General features: G+C 50.0%; 1 protein-coding gene across 4 annotated transcripts in view; it reads left to right on the plus strand.

The window, feature by feature from the left end:
• Positions 1–17,400, plus strand: part of SLC41A3 (solute carrier family 41 member 3) — a 57,100-nt gene that overhangs the window by 10,929 nt on the left and 28,771 nt on the right. Inside the window, exons 3-4 of one of the 4 annotated variants that reach the window (XM_017515995.2) lie at positions 9,239–9,394; positions 14,238–14,345. In XM_017515995.2, coding sequence (XP_017371484.1) covers positions 9,239–9,394; positions 14,238–14,345 — 264 coding nt within the window. Of the gene's footprint in view, positions 1–9,238; positions 9,395–12,788; positions 12,808–14,015; positions 14,062–14,237; positions 14,346–17,400 lie in introns of those variants that run through there. The other 3 variants (XM_017515997.1, XM_037734031.1, XM_017515996.2) reach the window with 3 other exon arrangements.

A 17,400-nucleotide genomic window follows, 5' to 3' on the forward strand; every position in this document is an offset into this window, starting at 1 on the left:
TAGAGACGGGGTTTCACCATGTTGACCAGGATGGTCACCATCTCTTGACCTCGTGATCCACCCGCCTCGGCCTCCCAAAGTGCTGAGATTACAGGCTTGAGCCACCGCGCCCGGCTCATTCATCTTTCTTATAAGGCTCTGAGACTATGCCCTCCTTAGAAACAGAAGCTGCTTTTTATATAGGTCCCTATCTGCCCGTGTGCATGCACAGAGCAGCATATATTAGAGGCTAGGGTTGTGTTCCTATGAAGAAGAAAAACTCCCCTCTGCTACAAGTCTGCTTTCTTTGCATTGGGTATATGAGAGGTTCAAAGTGGGTGTACACAGCTGTTGCGCTGGTCTGCATTGGTTTGTTGACTGGGTATTGTTGAGTTCAGTGCAAACATTTCAAAACTGGAAGCTTTTCATTACCGTGTTTATATTCAGCTCCTCTTTAAAACTCAGAAGATTTGGCAACATGTGGTTCATGTATCAGTTTTCTGTTGCTGTGCTCAAATTACCACAAATTTAGCAGCTTAAAACAGCACACACTGAATAGCTCATAGTTCTGTAAGGCAGAGTGCAGGCGTGGTATGGCTGGGGTCTCTGCTAGGGGTCTCAATGGCTGAAATCCATGTGCTGGCCAGGCTGTGTTCTCTTGAGGCCCTGGAGAAACATCCACTTCCAAGCGTATTTCTGTCTTCAAAACTCACCTCCTTGTGTTCCTCTTTGAGGCTGAAGCACTGAGGTTCCATTTCCTTGCTGGCTGTCAGCCAGGGGCTGCACTTCACTTCTCGAGGCCACTCCTGTGTCCTGCCATGTGGCCTTCCATCTTCAAGGGAGCAGTGGAGAAACCTCCCTTGAGTGAAATCCCTTTCTGACTTCAGGAAGCGCCTACTCCCTTTAAAGGGTTTATCTGATGAAGCCAAGCTCATCCCAAGTGAATCTTTCTGAAATTCCACCAGGCCTCCTCACCGGAACATGTGGAGCAGGCAGGAATGCCAGCAGTCTCCAGAAACGAATCTGGCTCTGGGCTCCATGCGGTGGGCTGGGATGAGTGTTGTGTGCATGTGCCTGGAAGAATGGGGGTCTCCAAGCAGGTTATGGCCTTACAAGGACATGGAGCAGCCTAGAAAGGCCAGGAGGACAAGAGGGCTGGCTGAAGAGATGTTCATGTGGGCAGAGAGAGAAGACTGGGGGTGCAGGAGGAGGTAAGTGCAGCCTATTTTGACTGCCTCCTCTTCACTCTGCTGCCTCCTCTTCACTCATGCCCTAGGGTTATGGGGATGGTGGACACACAACACCTGGCCCTGGACAGGTGGGGACCACGGCAATTTTTCAGTCCTCATACCCACCACCCAGGCAGGAGGACGCCACACGCCACACCACACAGGGCCTCTCGAGAGCAGAGTGAGCCAGCAGGGGATGTGGGGGGCAAGATTTGTCCTAACAAGAGAGCGGGGAACTCACCACCCCCCATTCCTGACTATTTACATAATTCCACAGGATGGTGGAAACAAGTCTGCTTCTCAGGGATGTGGAGGGACAGTGCCTGCCCTGAAATAAGGATGCTGTTGGGCTGGGAACCTCGTCCACAGGAGCAGAGTCAGGAGGGGAATGTACTGCTCACAGCATCTTACTCTCTCCGGGTGTTGAGGCAGCAGTTTGTAGTTTTAGGCCTTACCCTACCTTGACCCCTTGATGCCTCGATGCCAGCTTCAGCCTTGGTGGTGACTGAGACTTTCAGGGAATAGAACAGCCTCTCCAGGAAGCAGGGCAGGCCCTTGGCCAAGAGGGAGAGGGCCACGTGGTGCCCTTGGAAAGTATCTGCTTTGTGGCTAGGAAGGGCAACAGAGGGATTTGGTGGCCTGGGTATGGGGAGTGTCTGTCCCTGGGGGGCTTGGATCTGGCTTAATCAGTGCCTGTGACAGTGGTGACAGCCAGTGAAGGTCCCTTTGCCACCTGTCACTTCATCAGAGTTCTTTGAGGGCCCTGTGCCTCCTGCTGACCCTGGCTGCCTGTGGCCCACCCGGGAAGTGGGGGTGCCGCTGGGTGCTTCCTGCAGAGCTGGTGCTCTGTATTTCAAGAAGGAAATAAGGGCCTTGGCCACCGTCGGCAGTGCCTGAACTTTAGAGGATCAGGAGCGATTGGCTGAGGCCTTGTGTTGTGGCTGTACTATATGTGTAGGCATTTGTAACCCTGTTTTATGTTTTGTGTGTTAGTGAGGCAGCAAATTCCCAGAACTCTTTACACCCAAGTGGGGCAGCTTCGAGGCCCTGGGCCAAGAGCCTGTGCACAGGTGTAGAGGGAGCCACCGGCAGTCCAGGGTGCCAATGCCATTGATTGCCTGATGCTTGGCCACTGTGCTGACCCTTGGAGGTTTGCTCCTTATAAGTGACTTCTGGTTAAGGTGGAAAGCAGCACCCTTCCCCTGAGCTCCCTTGCATATTACACGGCAGCATCCTCCATGAAGCCTATAGCACCCCCCCCGGCCCCGCCACCGTGAACGGCCAGCCCATCTCAAGGGGCTTTGGGTAGCCAATGGCCCCAGGGAGGGGTGACTCCTCTGGCATCACGGCATCTGGCAAAGGACTGAGGACAAGGGAGACCACCCCTCCTGCAGGTGGGATATGCCAGAGGGCCCAGGTTTGGCTCTATTCTATTTTTAAGGAGACCTCAGTAGCTGTACTGAGGTTGGGAGTGCCGCTTCTGAAGGCATAATGGGCAGCGGGCATGGAGGGTCACAGGCACAGCGTCTGTGAAAGCCTGTGCTTCCAGGAGAGCCCAGCATGTGGCCAGCAGCTGCTCCTCTGATGGTGCACAGTGCAGAGTGGAGGAGAGCATTTCCCTGGATCCACAGCCCCTAGACAATTTGTGGCCATCAGCCTCTAGACTCCAGGGCTTGAGGGAAGGTTGCTAACACCACCTCTTCCATGATGGCATTTCTGGGGGCACCAATAAGACTGACTGCTGATTTTAACTTGGACAAATTCTAGTTAAAATTCTCCTTTTGTTGGAGAAGCCCATTTGAGTTGAGTTGCTTTGCAGATGACAGCATAAATGGGCACAGGTAAATTTTGTAGATGAGAAATATGTTGCTTCCAGAACCCAAAAAGAGCTAAAAGATGTTGGAGACTTGTATTAATGTTGTGGGTGCTGAGAGGGCTAATAGCCTTGTTGCAGAATTGGAGATGGAATGGCTCTCAGTTTGCCAAGTAATTTTCAAGAGTTTAACTAAGGTGCCAGGCCTCGCACCACATGTGGGGTAATGGCCCCCTCTCTCGTTGTGAGCGTCTTTGTGGGTTACTTATATGCCCTTAATGAGTGTATCAGAGGAGCCTCTGTGAAGGAGGCTATCTTCAGTGTAATGTAACTGTGCTCCTGAGAAAGATGGATGCAGGGGGGACCTTGGCTGCATGACTGTGTGTGATAGCAGACTTGTGGAGGTCCCTGTGGGGAGCCTGGAAAAGGAATCTAGTGTCCCTTTAGAGGCGAAGGCCAACTATGCCTGAGAGCCTGGTGAAATAGGCATTGAACAGAACATATTAGCCAAGTCTATAGCAGCAAAGTACCAGTTGATTTGGATGCAGCCAGTGATTTCAGTCATATTCGATATTGGATGTGGGGTCTGCATGGACAGGGTCATGCCATTAAGGTGGTGGTAATCTACCATGAGGCACCCTTTCATTCTCTCCAGGCTTAGGAACGAGCCCAATTGGCCTGTGAAAAGGAGAAGCAGGGGGATTGGCACACCCTGTTCAGGTCTCGCATAAGTTTCCCTCCTTGAAGGTCCTGTTGTAATTTGCATTGGTGGTAGTAACTGTTTTAGTGGGGCGTGGGGGAGGGTCTCTGGGATCTCATCTTGTCAAGCCAATTGATAAGTTAGACCAGGTGGCAGGAGTGCCAGAGAGCACCCACCAGACTCACACCAGCCTGAAGTCAGTTAGTGGTAGTTCTCGTCATGGGGGTGAAAACCACCCTTTAGGGTGGGAGGAGATGACAGATCCTCCCTTATAACACGGCAACACCCTCTGTGTTGAGGTTCAAGCCAGCAATTGGCAGTTGCATCCCAGCTGGCTGTGTGGGCTTATTCACAAGCAAAGAGCAGGTAGGGAGAGCTGGCCAGGTGTCCTCAGTCATGGTGGGCCCATCTGTTCATGAAGCAGTTGTTATAGTCACCTCCTTTTCACCTCGACAGTGAGGGAGGGGGTCTCACCCTTGGGTTATGGGTATGGTGGACCCTTGACACCCAGCCCTGGATAGGTGAGGGCCACAGCAGTTTGTTTGTTCATTCATTCATTCATTCACTCACTCACTCACTCACTCACTCGTTCACTCACTCACTCATTCAGGCAGCATATACTATGTGCCTGTGCCAGGCAGATGGCCCTGCCCTCATGCTGCTCACACAGCAGGTGCAGGGGTCAGTGTTGATAACAGTGAGGGCTGTGTGCCCCAGCAAGTCAGGGGAGCGGCCCTGTGGAGGGAGGCCAGGAAGATCCCCCTTCCCCAGGAGGGGGTGTTGCAGGGGAGGCAAGAGAGGCTGCTTGGAGACACTGCAGGAGCAGGCCGGCCTGGCAGGGGGTGGACAAGTCTTTAATCTTCACATGTGGGTGGGTTCTGCCAGTCGAGATCAGAAGCAGAAAATAAAGAAGAACCTTAACATTTTTTTTTTTAAAGATGGAGTTTCACTCTTGTTGCCTAGGCTGGAGTGCAATGGCTCAACCTCAGTTCACCGCAACCTCCACCTCCCAGGTTCAAGCAATTTCCCTGCTTCAGCCTCCCAAGTAGCTGGGGTTACAGGTGTGTGCCACCACACCCGGTTAATTTTATTTTTTTAGTAGAGACAGGGTTTCTCCATGTTGGTCAGGCTGTTCTCGAGCTCCCGGCCTCAAGTGATCTGCCTGCCTCGGCCTCCCAAAGTGCTGTTATTACAGGCATAAGCCACCTCACCTGGCTGAATCTTAACAGTTATTTAAAATTTAATCAGCCTGATCTGTGAGACCTGAACAAGATGGGGAAAGAATTCAGACCTATAAGAATGACCATCTAGCTCAGAACCTGCCTAGGGTCAAGGTGACCCTGAGAAATGAATTGGATGCTGTGTTGGAACCGCTCCTGGGAACATAAACAGTTCCCATTTCAGCATCAGAAATGTACTCCAGAGCCCCCTGCCCACTCTCTGCAGACCCTCCCCTAAAAACACACCCCAGTAAGAACGAGGCAGTGGGCAGAGATCAGTGGTCTTCAGCGTTCTGATCCTGTGGTCTTTGTGGGGCCTGGGCTGCCTGTTGCAGAAGCCCCCCAGGGTGGTCCTGGTGTACCTGATGGGCGAGTACCACTGATCTTGTGCCACTTTCTCATGCTGTGGGCTGTGGGGTGGGCTGGAGGCCCAAAGAAGGTCACACAGAAACCACCAGACGCCAGACCTAGATTCCACCTGCTTCTCTGTGCAGCTGGAATCTAGTTCAAGCTCCTTGAGATTTTTCTGCTGTGCTACTGAGCTATTTTTAAAACCACACTCTTGATTTTCTGGATAATAACCCAATGAGCTGTGTTGACATGTTTTGTTGTCAAGTTTTCACAGGAGTCATTTTTCTGATATAATTACATGATTTGCTTTTGATGACAATTTATTTTGTGATTTATAAAATCAAATAATCACACTTGTCAGAATAGAAAATTATAAAATAAAGATACCATTTCACTGTACATGCATGTGTATGTGTGTATCTTTATTTCTCACTCAATGTTTAAACAGATTTGAGAAACATTTTTATAATAATTTGTAACTTACTTGATCAGACACCTCTTTCTATATGAGAGTAGGCAAATGATTGTTAATTTCTGCATCTCCTGCAGTGAAGAGGATGTTTCCAGATTTGCTGTGTATGATTATTCATTGTGTGATGGTGTCTGACAACGTCCAAAACTGTGATGACACTGTGAGAGGTGCTGACACCTGAAGGAAGTGATCACCTGTCAGGGGGCTGCTCAGCTATGTGCCTTGGGAATGTGCATCCCACAACAGGCCTTGAGCAGCCAGAGAAACTAGGCCAGCCTAGAGGACTCTGTCTTTAACCAGGTCATGCCTTTAAACCAGTAACCTTCTGCAACGCTTCTCTCAGAATCAGGCCATTTCTCTCTGCCTCCTGTTGGTTCAATCTCCTGTTTGAACAAACTGATCCTAACCATAGATGACGGACAGCGATGGGGTTGGCAGGCAAAAGTGGCAGCCCAGAAGCTGCGGCCTTGGCTTGCCTTTGACACTAACTTGCTGTGTGGTCTTGAGAAAACCGTTCATTTTTTTCATTTGCAAAACATAGTGCTGTAGTCCCTGTGAACATCCCAGGGCTGTTGTGAAATTGTTATGAAATTGATAAAATGCGAGAAAGCTCTGAGAAATACCGACTGTGGCACAAGGGAACAACTGAGCATTCCTTCAGTTATTTGCAGTGACTGAGCGCTTGTGTGTGGCTGAGTCTGCTCTGTGCCCTCATTATGCCCTGGGTTTCCTTCAGAGCACTTGTCACAGATCATCATTTCTTTTTTTTTTTGATTATCTGATAAGCTGTGTCCGTTCCACTCACAGTGTACCCTGGAGTTTAGGGAGGAGGCTGGCAAATACTAGGCCCTAAGTACTGATCCATGGAGTGAAGACATGGAGAATCCCCAAGATTGCAGCGGTGAGAAGGACTCCGTTCTCAGGAGGGGCCTCATGCCAGGGAGGGAGGGCAGATACACCTGCAGTTCACGCTTCTGTTATGCAAAAGTGGGACCTGTCTTCAGAGAGGTTCAGAGAGTATGTTGAGAATTCTGGGAAAGAACTGTTAGACTCTGGCTGAGAGGAGACGCCTCAGCTGGACAAGAGGCCTGGTAGACGTTTGGCCTCAGTGATGTGTTGGCCTGCAGCAGAGGGGAGCAGCATGTTTATGGCCCCTGTGAGGGTCGTGAGAAATTCCCTCTGCAGCTACAGCATAGGACCGTGAACTAGAAAAAAGGAGGCTCATGTGGATGTGTCTTTCCAGACTGCAAGGGGTCCAGGCGCCCTTTTCTCAGGCAGTGTGTTGACCGCCATGGAGGATGTGTGAGCCAGCACCATCCTCACAGTGCACCTGTGGGTTGTGCCTGTGAAGAGCACATGCTGGTTTTGCAGGGAGACAGGTTAGAGGGACAAAGGGCTGTGGCGAAGGCAGCATCTGTGGGTGGGAGTTGGGGACAGCTGTGGAAGAGGTGTGGGGACAGGCAGAGTGGATGTGGGATTGAGGTGGTTGGGGTTCAGAGTGAGGCTTGCATTTCTGGCGGAACCTTTCCTTGAGGCAGGCCACTTGGGAGACGCAGGCTTGGAAGCGGTGGTCCTGAGAGACTGGCGGAGTGACACACGCTCATCCCTACCAGGGCCTGGGTATGTGGTCTGAAAGCTTGGAGGAGAGGTCTGGGCTGAGAGATTTGGGAGTTGCTCCATCTGAAATAGCAAGATCATGGGTGAGGAAGAGATTTCCCAAATGGAGTTAACTACCGCCATATAAGAAAGGACACCAAAGCTTAGCAGCTTGTTTAAAGCCACTGTTTGATGCTGAATCCACAGGTTGGGCAGGGGCCAGTGAGAAGAACCACCTGCTCTGTGTTGTGGCTGTTGCGCCAGCCCAAGACAGCACACTCACGTGCCAGGCTGGGTTATAGGCACCCTGCCATATGGCCTCTATGTGTGACCGTGTGGCCTTCCTCACAGCAGAGTAGCTAGGAGCATGAGCAGCCCAAAAGATAAAATGTTAAAATATAAAAGTTGTCAGTTTCTTAATATCCACACCCAGAAACTGACTGCCACAGCGTCTCTTCCACTGTGTTCTCTTGGACAAGCTGTGGGGACAGTGGAAAGAGGGGCACAGAAACTCTAGCTCTCAGTGGGAGTTGTGTGGGAGTTTAGGGCCCATTATGCGTTGCTCCTACTAGGGGCTTGAAAATATTTGTTGAATGAATGAGTAAATGAAGGGTCTGAGCAAAGATGCAGTGTGAGGAATATTAGGGGCACAAGGGGAGCAGGTGCTGGAGAAATTCGTCTGGAGTTCGGTTGCAGGGACAGGCTTGGGGAGGCCGGTGGGACCCACACTGGGGAGGGCAGTGGACTCTAGGCTGGGGTCTGCACTTGAGCCTGGGATAGGCTGTCCGATGGGAGAAGCAGGTAAGGTGCCCGACTAGGGTCATGGTTTAGGGATGGGAGTAGAAGTGAGGCTTAGACCTGGCAGCAGCCCTGCGTTCAGCAGGTGTGAATCTGACCATCAGATTCGGGCTTCGGCTTGCCCCAGCCTGCCCTCAGGCATGAACATTCTGTTCCTGGTGCCTGTGGAATGTGCAGAGGACACACCCAACAACAGAACCCCGGGAGTCAGAGGTGGCTTCCCAGACCCTTCTCCTCCTCTGGATGAGGAGGGTCAGCAAGGCCAGTCTGAACTTTGTACATGAAGAAAGCCAGGTCACTTTGGAAGCATGTTTATGAATCTTCCAGGCTGTGGAGGGAGAATAGGGCTGCGTTTTTTTCTGTGAACACAGCTTCCTGTGGCCATAAACCCCCCTGGCTGGACACAAGTCGAGATGACCCAGGGTGTGGCTTTCTGCCCACAGACTGCTTGACCTTGAAGAAGAAAACTTGAGGTCTGTAGAACTGGCCCAAGGAGGTAGTCCCTCTGTGCTGAGATCTCCCAGGCCCTCCTCTGGCAGGAGGGGAGCAGCCCAGGGCACTTGTACAGGGCAAGGTGGCAGCAGACCTCTGTCTGGGCACTCATCAAGGCCAGGCCCCACGTGGGCTCCAGCTTTGTCTAGCCCAGCCAGTATGGACCGGCCTGCTGGGCTGCTGGATGCTGTCAAGGTCGGTGCAGAGGGACCATGAGCCTTCATGGCAGGCCGGCAGAGGGAGGTCCTGGCAGACACACAGCCACTGTCTGAGGAGAACCTGACCTTCAGGGAGGGACAACAGGGGCCGGCAGAGTCTCCGGAATGAGGCCCTGAGTCACACTGGTCTTTGTTCCTTACTCATCTCCGCTGGCCCTCTGCCAAGGGGCTATCGGGGAACTCTCTGCAGGCGCAGGGCACCTGGCGACTGGAAGCCTCTGTTTGTGTGGACTTCTTGGGAAGAACATCCTGGTGTGGGCCAGGAGGAGAGGACTGGAGGTACCCCAGGCTCCGACTGCGTGCTCCTGGGATCGTGGTGCATTGCCTGGCCATGGTGGTCACTCGGCTGAATCTGCAGTTTTGCTTTCAGGGCAAGAAGCTGCGAGGCTTCAGCTGTGAACTCACCAGGTCCTCACGTGGGGTCTTGCCTGAGTCTTTCTTCACCATCATGTGCCAGGTCGTGGTGCCCATTCTGCTGTCCGGCTTGGGCATGATGACGGCCGGCCTGGTGATGAACACCATCCAAGTGCGTACTGGGTATTCGGGAGGTTAGGGGCGGGGAACACACAGACCAGGTCTCCTGGCCCCACAGACAGGGCAGGCTGGAGACATGAGGGGCCTCCGGAATGGGACAGCAGCCCTGAGCCTGCCCTTGCTGCTTGGGCATCCTGGGTTTCAGTGAGGCAGGCAGGAGGGACCTCTAACACTGAGACCTCAGCATTGTTTGTCAGAACCTTAGCCTGAGCATGCCTCCTCAGCCCGGGAGCTCAACCGCCTTCCTCCCAGTGCATGTGGGCTCATGGGGCAGAGTCTGCCACTCACCAGTGGAGGGGATTCTTAGTTACACCGTTCTGCCTTCATTTCCCCATCTGTAAAACGGGGATCATGAAAGCCCTCACCTCACAGAATTGTAAGGACCAGATGACTTGGTCTGTGTGCTGTGGTCCCCATGGGGTGGGGGCATGACTGCTGTGGGCAAAGCTCAGTGTACCCAGCCCCCAGCATCCTGCCTGAGGGTGCAGGTGGGCAGGCCTTGGTGGTCTCCCTGTGGTGGTGGCCTGTGCTGAGGGAGATTCGCTCATTATAATCTGTTTCTCCCCTAGTGTGGTTCAGGTAGCATATTGGAATCACTGGGAGGTTTGTACTGTCTGCCTACTGAAACATTTCATATAGAGTCAGTTTAGAAAATACACCCAAGTGATGGAGGAAGGGTGTCCCTTGCCTCTATCACTGCTGCTGTGCACCTATCAAGACAATTTTCTATGTACATATCAACGTATACATGTATGGTTTATACTATGCAGTATTGCTTTTTAATCTGTAAATATAAACTTGAAATTTCAAACCATAAGGACACCTCAGATAGCGTTTCACATTCCCAAGTGTACGCAGCATCTTCTTCCTAATGGCCACTCATCATCTGTCTGTGCCCCTGGTTCCAAGTTGGAGAGGGGTGGTCTGTACCCACCAGTCCACCTGGCCTCTGACTGTGAGCTCATGATGGCTCCCAGGTGGCTTCTGCTTGCTCATCTCAGTTCATGGGACATGAACTGTGGGTGGGATGGCCTTTTGGGGCTGGGGTGGCCTTTTGCATCCTGGCCAGCCCCCTGTTAGAAAACTTGTGCTTCTGTGGGCTTGCAACCTGAACACTGACTTCTTCCTCCAGTAGCCCTACCCCAAGGTGTGCTGAGAGCCCCACCCTGCCGATGCTGGGGAGAGAGACTGTCAGGCAGTCCGGAGGGCTGGGCAGGGAGTGAAAGCCACAAGCAGACATTTGCCTGTGAAGGAGGAGGGAGCAGTCAGTCTTCTTAGGGGTCAGGAGATCTGTAGAGGAGCAGGACAATTTGATTTGGACTTTAAAGGGTAGTGTAGCAATTTCCAGGATGCCCTGAGAAGGCACGAACATTCCAAGCAGAGGGATCTGTGTGCAAAGATATGGGTGAATGACAGTGTGTATTTGTAGAGTGTGAGGGACAGGGGTGGCTGCTGTCATAGGGACAGGGATGCTGGGCAGGAGTGAGGGGCTCTGTCTGCTTTGCTCAGAGTGTGTGCTGTGCACTGACTATAGCAGGTGGCTGCTTTATTTTAAAATGAGTATGTTGCTGGTTTTATTGAAGGGTAGCATAGACAGGTAGGAGAGCACACAACCCGTTTTTGCGGTTCCATGGGCCACCTCAAGGTACAGGCACCTTTGTAGCCCTACTTGGGGCATCCTCAGCAGAGCCCCAGCAGAGTCCTCTGTGTTCAGCTGTCTCAGCCCCACCTCTGACTCTAGCACTGTGAGTTTGCATTGGCTGTTCTTGACATATGCTTGTGTGTCTTTGGGGTTCATAAGACTTATGTGTTAGGTACACCCCAGAAGAGGAGTTGGCAGTGAAGGGTTACAGGTAGATGAGTGATAGGGTCATATTTATGCCACAAAACTCACCCCTGGCAGTGGTGTCAAGGATGACCCCGAGGGTGAAGAGGAGCAGGGGAGAGCTGGGGGGCTGTGGGCAGAGTTCAGAGCCCCTCAAGTGTAAGAATCATTATTTCTGATTATTTCAACCTCCCTGATGACCGATATAGTCATCTTTAAAGTGTTGCTGGAGAGGGCGGTGGCAGAATTTAAAAGCTGTGATGAATGTCAGATTGGGGAAAAGAAGGTGTTAAGTCCTGGCTGGCAGAGCAGGAAGGGTGGCAAGGAGAAGTTTGGGGATTTGGGGTGCTTGTGGGGTGTCCAGGGTTCAGCCAGAGTTGGACAGGCAGATCTGATGTTCACAAGAGACTTTTGAGCCAGAGACATTGAGAGGCACCCGCACAAGCCCAGGGTGTCAGTATATTTGCTATTGGCTGTAGCTAACAGGAAACCTAACTCAAAGGGACTTAAAAAAAAAGGACACTTATTATCTCTGTACAGAAGTCTAGAGATAGGACAGTGCCAGAATTGGTTAATTACTGGATTAGCAGTGTCACCCAGCATTTTTTCACTTTACATTTGTATTCATTTGCTAGGACAGCCATAACAAAATACCACAGAGCTGGTAGCTTAAACAACCGAAACTAATTTTTTCCACAACTTTGGAGGCCGGAAGTCTGAGATGCAAGTGTTGACAGGGTTGGTTTTTGAGCTTTGCAGATGGCTGTGTGTCTTCACGTGGTCTCGCCTCTGTACATATCTAGGCCCTAATTTCCTCTAATGAGAATGTCACTCATACTGGGCTAGGACCCACCCTCATGGCTAGATTTCAATTTTATCTCTTTAAAGACTGTCTCTCCAAATACAGTCATGTTTTGGTACTAGACATGAGGACTTCACCATACGAGTTTTAGGGGACACAATTCAGCCAGTCTCCGAGACTTTGTGCCAGAGCAGCCATGTCACGGTTGTGTGATACCCAATGTAACCAGAAGGGAATTCTCAGATCTCACTGGCCCGAGTCATAGCAACCGCTGGCAAGGAGGATGGGACCACCATGCATTAGGATTCAGCTTCCATTCCATCTCCTGCCTAGGCTTCCTGCTGAAAGCCCTGGGAGGATGGAGCAGGTGGGGTGGCTGCTGGGAGATAGTGCCAGGTGTGCAGTGGAAGGGGACTCAAGTTGCGGAAGTGACAGGGTGTGGGGAGAAAGAACCGAAGAGAAAGCAGGAAGGAAGGTCAGTATTACAAGGTCAGGAGAAGGAAGAGGGGCCAAGACGGGGTGGATAGTGAGGTGGGCACAGGACTGGGGGGTGAAGGCCGAGAGGCCAGGGGAGAGGGTTGCAGAGCTGCGCCTGTCAGCAGGTACTTTATCTTTGCAGTGGGGGACAGTGCCACCCTGAAGGTGGAGCAGCAGGTGGGGCTTACCCATCAGGGGCCACCACTTCCTTTAGAGAGAGAGTGAGAGCTGTAAGGCCGCAGGGTGCACCCAGCCGCTGCAGCACTGAGAGTGATGGGTGAGGACTGGCACTTGTTTGAAGGTAGTGGTGCTGGGAAGGCAGGAGGAAGGCTAAGAGGAGGGTTTTTTTGTGACTTTGGGGTTGCTGGGTGCAGGGTCTTGGGTATAGGCAGAGAGAGCGCCCAAAGGCCAGCTGGGGAGTATGTTATAGTCTTGGTTCCCCTGCTAAGGATGGAGACCTGCTCTGCATTGAGGAGTGTGCAGGCTGAGAGGACAGCTGCACAGAGCCGTGGCCAGATGCCACTGGGAGGCTGGGAGGCGTGGGAGGACACCTTGCTTGGTGACGTTGTTTTCTTCTCAAGTTTTAGAAGAGGGCAAACTCAGAACTCCGTCAGAGCTGGAACTGGATTCTGAATTCCACAGCCCAGTAGATATGGTACAAGGAGAAACTGAACAGGAAGGGAGCCATAAACAGTGCTCATCTTCCTCGGTCTGAGAGCAGAAAGGAGTTTTAAAGGGCCTCTGGCCTGATCTCTTCACCTTCATGCCTGGTCACGCCTGTTGCTGGGCAGCTTGTGGATGCTGAGTCCCTAGAGGCTGTGCCAATTTGCACATCTTTACACAGCTTTTGCCTTGTAGGGGATGTACAGGGACTAGACCCCATGCCTCCTATCTCCTTAATGACAAAGCAGGGATTTGTTTTCAGGTCTAGAATTCCAAACCCAGGAGAAGCTTCTAGTGTTAGGCATCAGAGATCTCTGCAGCAGCCAGACAGGCAAAATAAATCAGTAGGATCAGATGGAGCATTAAAACTGATTTAGGGGAACATCTAATTATACATTTAACAGTTAAGAATTGTTTTCGCCTCTACTAATAAATGTTTTCTCTTCCATTTTTCTTGAAGCGTCCATCCCTTTGACCTTTGAATTTATTGATTTTTCTATGTTAAATGGGATAGAGACATACACTATCTTTTTAAACACCCCGAGCCCCACAGGCTGCTTAGTGGCAGCTTGCACGAAGCCCCTGGACCTGGTGGTAGCGGGAGGCAGCGCCTGCGTGGCCTGCCTGGCCTGAAGATCCTCGATTCCCGGTAGAGACAGGGACTTTCCTCAGCCCAGCCATCTTGCAGGTGTTTCCAGTCCTCCCAGTTCATGAGAAATCCCCCCAGCTTTCTCATCCAGGATCCATTCATGCCTCTACAGAACACATGGTGCAGAGTACAGGCAGCCCAGCTGCCACCCGCCAGCCTCCAGCCTGGCCCAGCCCCCAGCCTGGCCCAGCCCCCAGCGTGCTTCTAGCCGCTGATGCTGATTCAGTGAACAGCACTAAAAAGGTTTCACAGCTTTATCATTTCTTTGTATTTAGTTTCAAGTCATTTAAGAAACTACTTACTCTTACTTGTTCATTTTGTGGGGAGTGAAAAGTGACTTGCTAAAGTTTCTCTCAAGAAATTTCCAGAGATTCGCTGACATGTGTGTTTGGTTTATCTCCTTACTCTTTCCCTACCAGCACTGGCCTGTGTTTGTGGAGGTGAAAGACCTTTTGACGTTGGTGCCACCCCTGGTAGGCCTGAAGGGGAACCTGGAGATGACACTGGCGTCCAGACTCTCCACAGCTGTAAGTGGACACCTGGACATACGAGGCAGCCACAACATGGGGCAGGATCCCTACCACTGGGTCTCCTCTGGTGCACAGGCGGTGGGTTGGATTCTCCAAAACAATGGTTATTTCTGCGTTTTGTTACCTAACGATGTGGCCATGGTCCCCCTCCCAGCCTAACACCCTGGCTTTCCACTACCAAACTGGATGACTAAGGGACGTGCACAATCCTGTGTGTCCCCGTTCCTCTCTTGACTTAAATGTCAGTGGGTGCCATGTGCCCCAAGTCCGCACACTGCCCTGCCCACCCACATCCACCTGGACCCTGAGCCTGTGAAGCTAAGCCCCTCCCTTCATACATTCATGCAGAAGCCACGACAAGCAATGCAGACGTGTTGGAGTGTTCAATGGAGGAGACAGGAATGGTTTGTCACCTAGAGTAACCTTTCTTGGCTGCTTCTACTCCCCAGAATTGCTCTCTGAATACTTGGTCACTGGAGGTGTCTTCGCTGGGCTCCTGAACCAGCATAGTTCCTAGTTCTGCCAGCTCTTCTCAGACCTTCCCACCTACCCCAGGAGACTGAAGCTTTTTTCCTTCTATTACGCAGAATGGTTTCTCTGTTCTCTGATGCCCATGTGATATCCTGTAGGTGACAAAGACTGTGGCAAGAGGAGGTTGTGGTGTGTTCAAGGAACTGAGAGGACAGCAATGTATCTAGAGAGCAGAGGGCAGGTGGGGTCGGGGCAGGGGACTGCTGAACATGAGGCTGAAGAGATAGGCAAGGTGTGAGGGGCCAAACAGTGGTGCTGAAGATAACCAGGTTCTGGTCCTGGAACCTGTGGATATTAACTTCTAGGGAAGACGCCTTTGCAGAGGTGACTAAGAGCAGCTCCTTGGGATGCGAGATTGTCCTGGATTATCCAGATAGACCCAGTATAACCACAGGGGTCCTTCTAGAGGTGGACAGAGGGATATTTCAGACAGGAAAAAAAGGCCATGTGGTGGAAGCAGGGTAAGAGAGGAAAGATGCTATGCTCCTGGCTTTGACAATGGAGGGCCATGAGCCAAGAAATGCCATTCTGTGTGCTCGGAGAGAGGAGACAGACTGTCCCCTAGAGCTTCCAGAGGGAGTCAGATTTTGATTTTGACCCCATAAGACTCATTTCAAACTCCTGTCCTCCAGAACTGTAAGAGGATAGATTTCTTTTGTTTTAAGCCACTAAGTTTGTTACAGCAGCAAGAGGAAACTAACACAGAGGGCCAGATCACGTGGAGCCTTGTGAGATGTGGAAATGTTTGAACAGCTGGTAACATGCGTGCAGTCACACACATGCACACACAATTCATGTATTCACATGCATACATTGATCCATTTTTGTGAGGGAAAAAAATGTCAATAGTAATCTCTGCCATGGAGGCATTTCAGATGTTTGTTTCATAGTGCTTAACTGCATTTTATTTTATTTTTATTTTTTTGAGACAGTTTCACTGTACCATCCAGGCTGGAGTGCAGTGGTGTGATCTCTGCTTAGTGCAGCCCCCACCTCCCGGCCTCGATTCTCATGCCTCAGCCTCCTGAGTAGCTGAGATTACAGGTGTGCACCACTACACCCGGCTCATTTTTGTATTTTCAGTAGAGATGGGTTTTCACCATGTTGGCCAAGCTGGTCTTGAACTCCAGACCTCAGGTGATCCACATACCTCAGCCTCCCAAAGTGCTGGGATTACAGGCATGAGCCACCACATCCAGCCCTTAACTGCATTTTAAACTCTTCTCTACAATGATCATACCTTAGTGTTATAATTCTCTTAAAAAACGTAAACCATGAGAGGAAAAAAGAAGTATTAATGTAATTCATTACAACAGTCTTTCAAAGGAGAACAGACACATTATCATCACAGTAGAACCTTCAAAGTTTCCACTTTTTTTTTTTTTTTTATCAGTCTTAAGGTATAAATTGATAACAAGAAAACCAGAGGATTTAAGTGTGCAGGTCAATGACTTCTGACAAATACCTACACCTGTGTAGCTATGACCCTAGTTGAGACACAGAACATCTCCATCTCCCTGGAAAGTTCTTGTCACTGTTGCAGCCCACCCACCTACTCCATACCGCCCCACTCTGATCTACCTTCAATCTCCATTTATTAGTTTTGCCTTCAACTCCCATATGTGACTTACAAAGATACTCTTAGTGCAACTTGACACAGAAGAATATTTTATTTATGTTGTTCTGTGTGTTCTGGCTAGTATAATAAAGTAGGAAGACAAAGTAAGAGTCTTAAATATTGGAAAGGAAGAGAAAAACTTACTTTTTTAATTAGTGATATGCTTGTCTTCTGGGAAAATCTAAGCAAATCACTTAGAAAATTGTAAAACAGTAAAGTGGGCCAGTTTCAAAACATCTACATGAAATAAAATATATATATTAACATACATAAATATGTCTCTGTATACTCCCGTACACATTGGAAATAGTCATTTGTATTCCAGGAATAAATCCACTTGGTCATGGTGCATAATTCTTTTAATATACTCTTGTATTCAGTTTATTAATATTTTAAAAAGATTTTTGCATCAGTATTCAGCAGATATTGGTCTGTGGTTTTATTTTCTGTTAGTGTCTTTGGCTTTGGTATTAGGGTAGCACTGGTCTTATAAGATGAATTTGGAAATATTTCTTCCTCTTCAATTTTTTGGGGACAGTTTATGGATGATTGGTGTTCATTTTTCTTTAAATGTTTGCTAGAATTCACTAGTGAAGCCATCTGGTCCTGGATTTTCTTTGTTGGGAGGTTTTAATTGCTGTTTTAGTATATTCAGATTTCCTATTTCCCCATGATTCAGTCCTGGTCAATTGTGTGTTTCTAGGAATATATCCATTTAAATTAAGTTGCCTAGTTTGTTTGGATACAATTCCTCTCTTATATTCTTTTTTATTCCTGTAGAATCAGTAATTATATCTCATTTTCATTTTTCATTATAGTTTTTTGAGACTTCTCTCTTTTTTTCTTAGACAGTTTAGCTGAAGGCTTTTGAATTGTTGATTTTTTTTTTTTTGAGGAGTGTCT

Source organism: Cebus imitator, unplaced genomic scaffold (assembly GCF_001604975.1).
Source record: "Cebus imitator isolate Cc_AM_T3 unplaced genomic scaffold, Cebus_imitator-1.0 Scaffold568, whole genome shotgun sequence".
NCBI classification, from domain to species: domain Eukaryota; kingdom Metazoa; phylum Chordata; class Mammalia; order Primates; family Cebidae; genus Cebus; species Cebus imitator.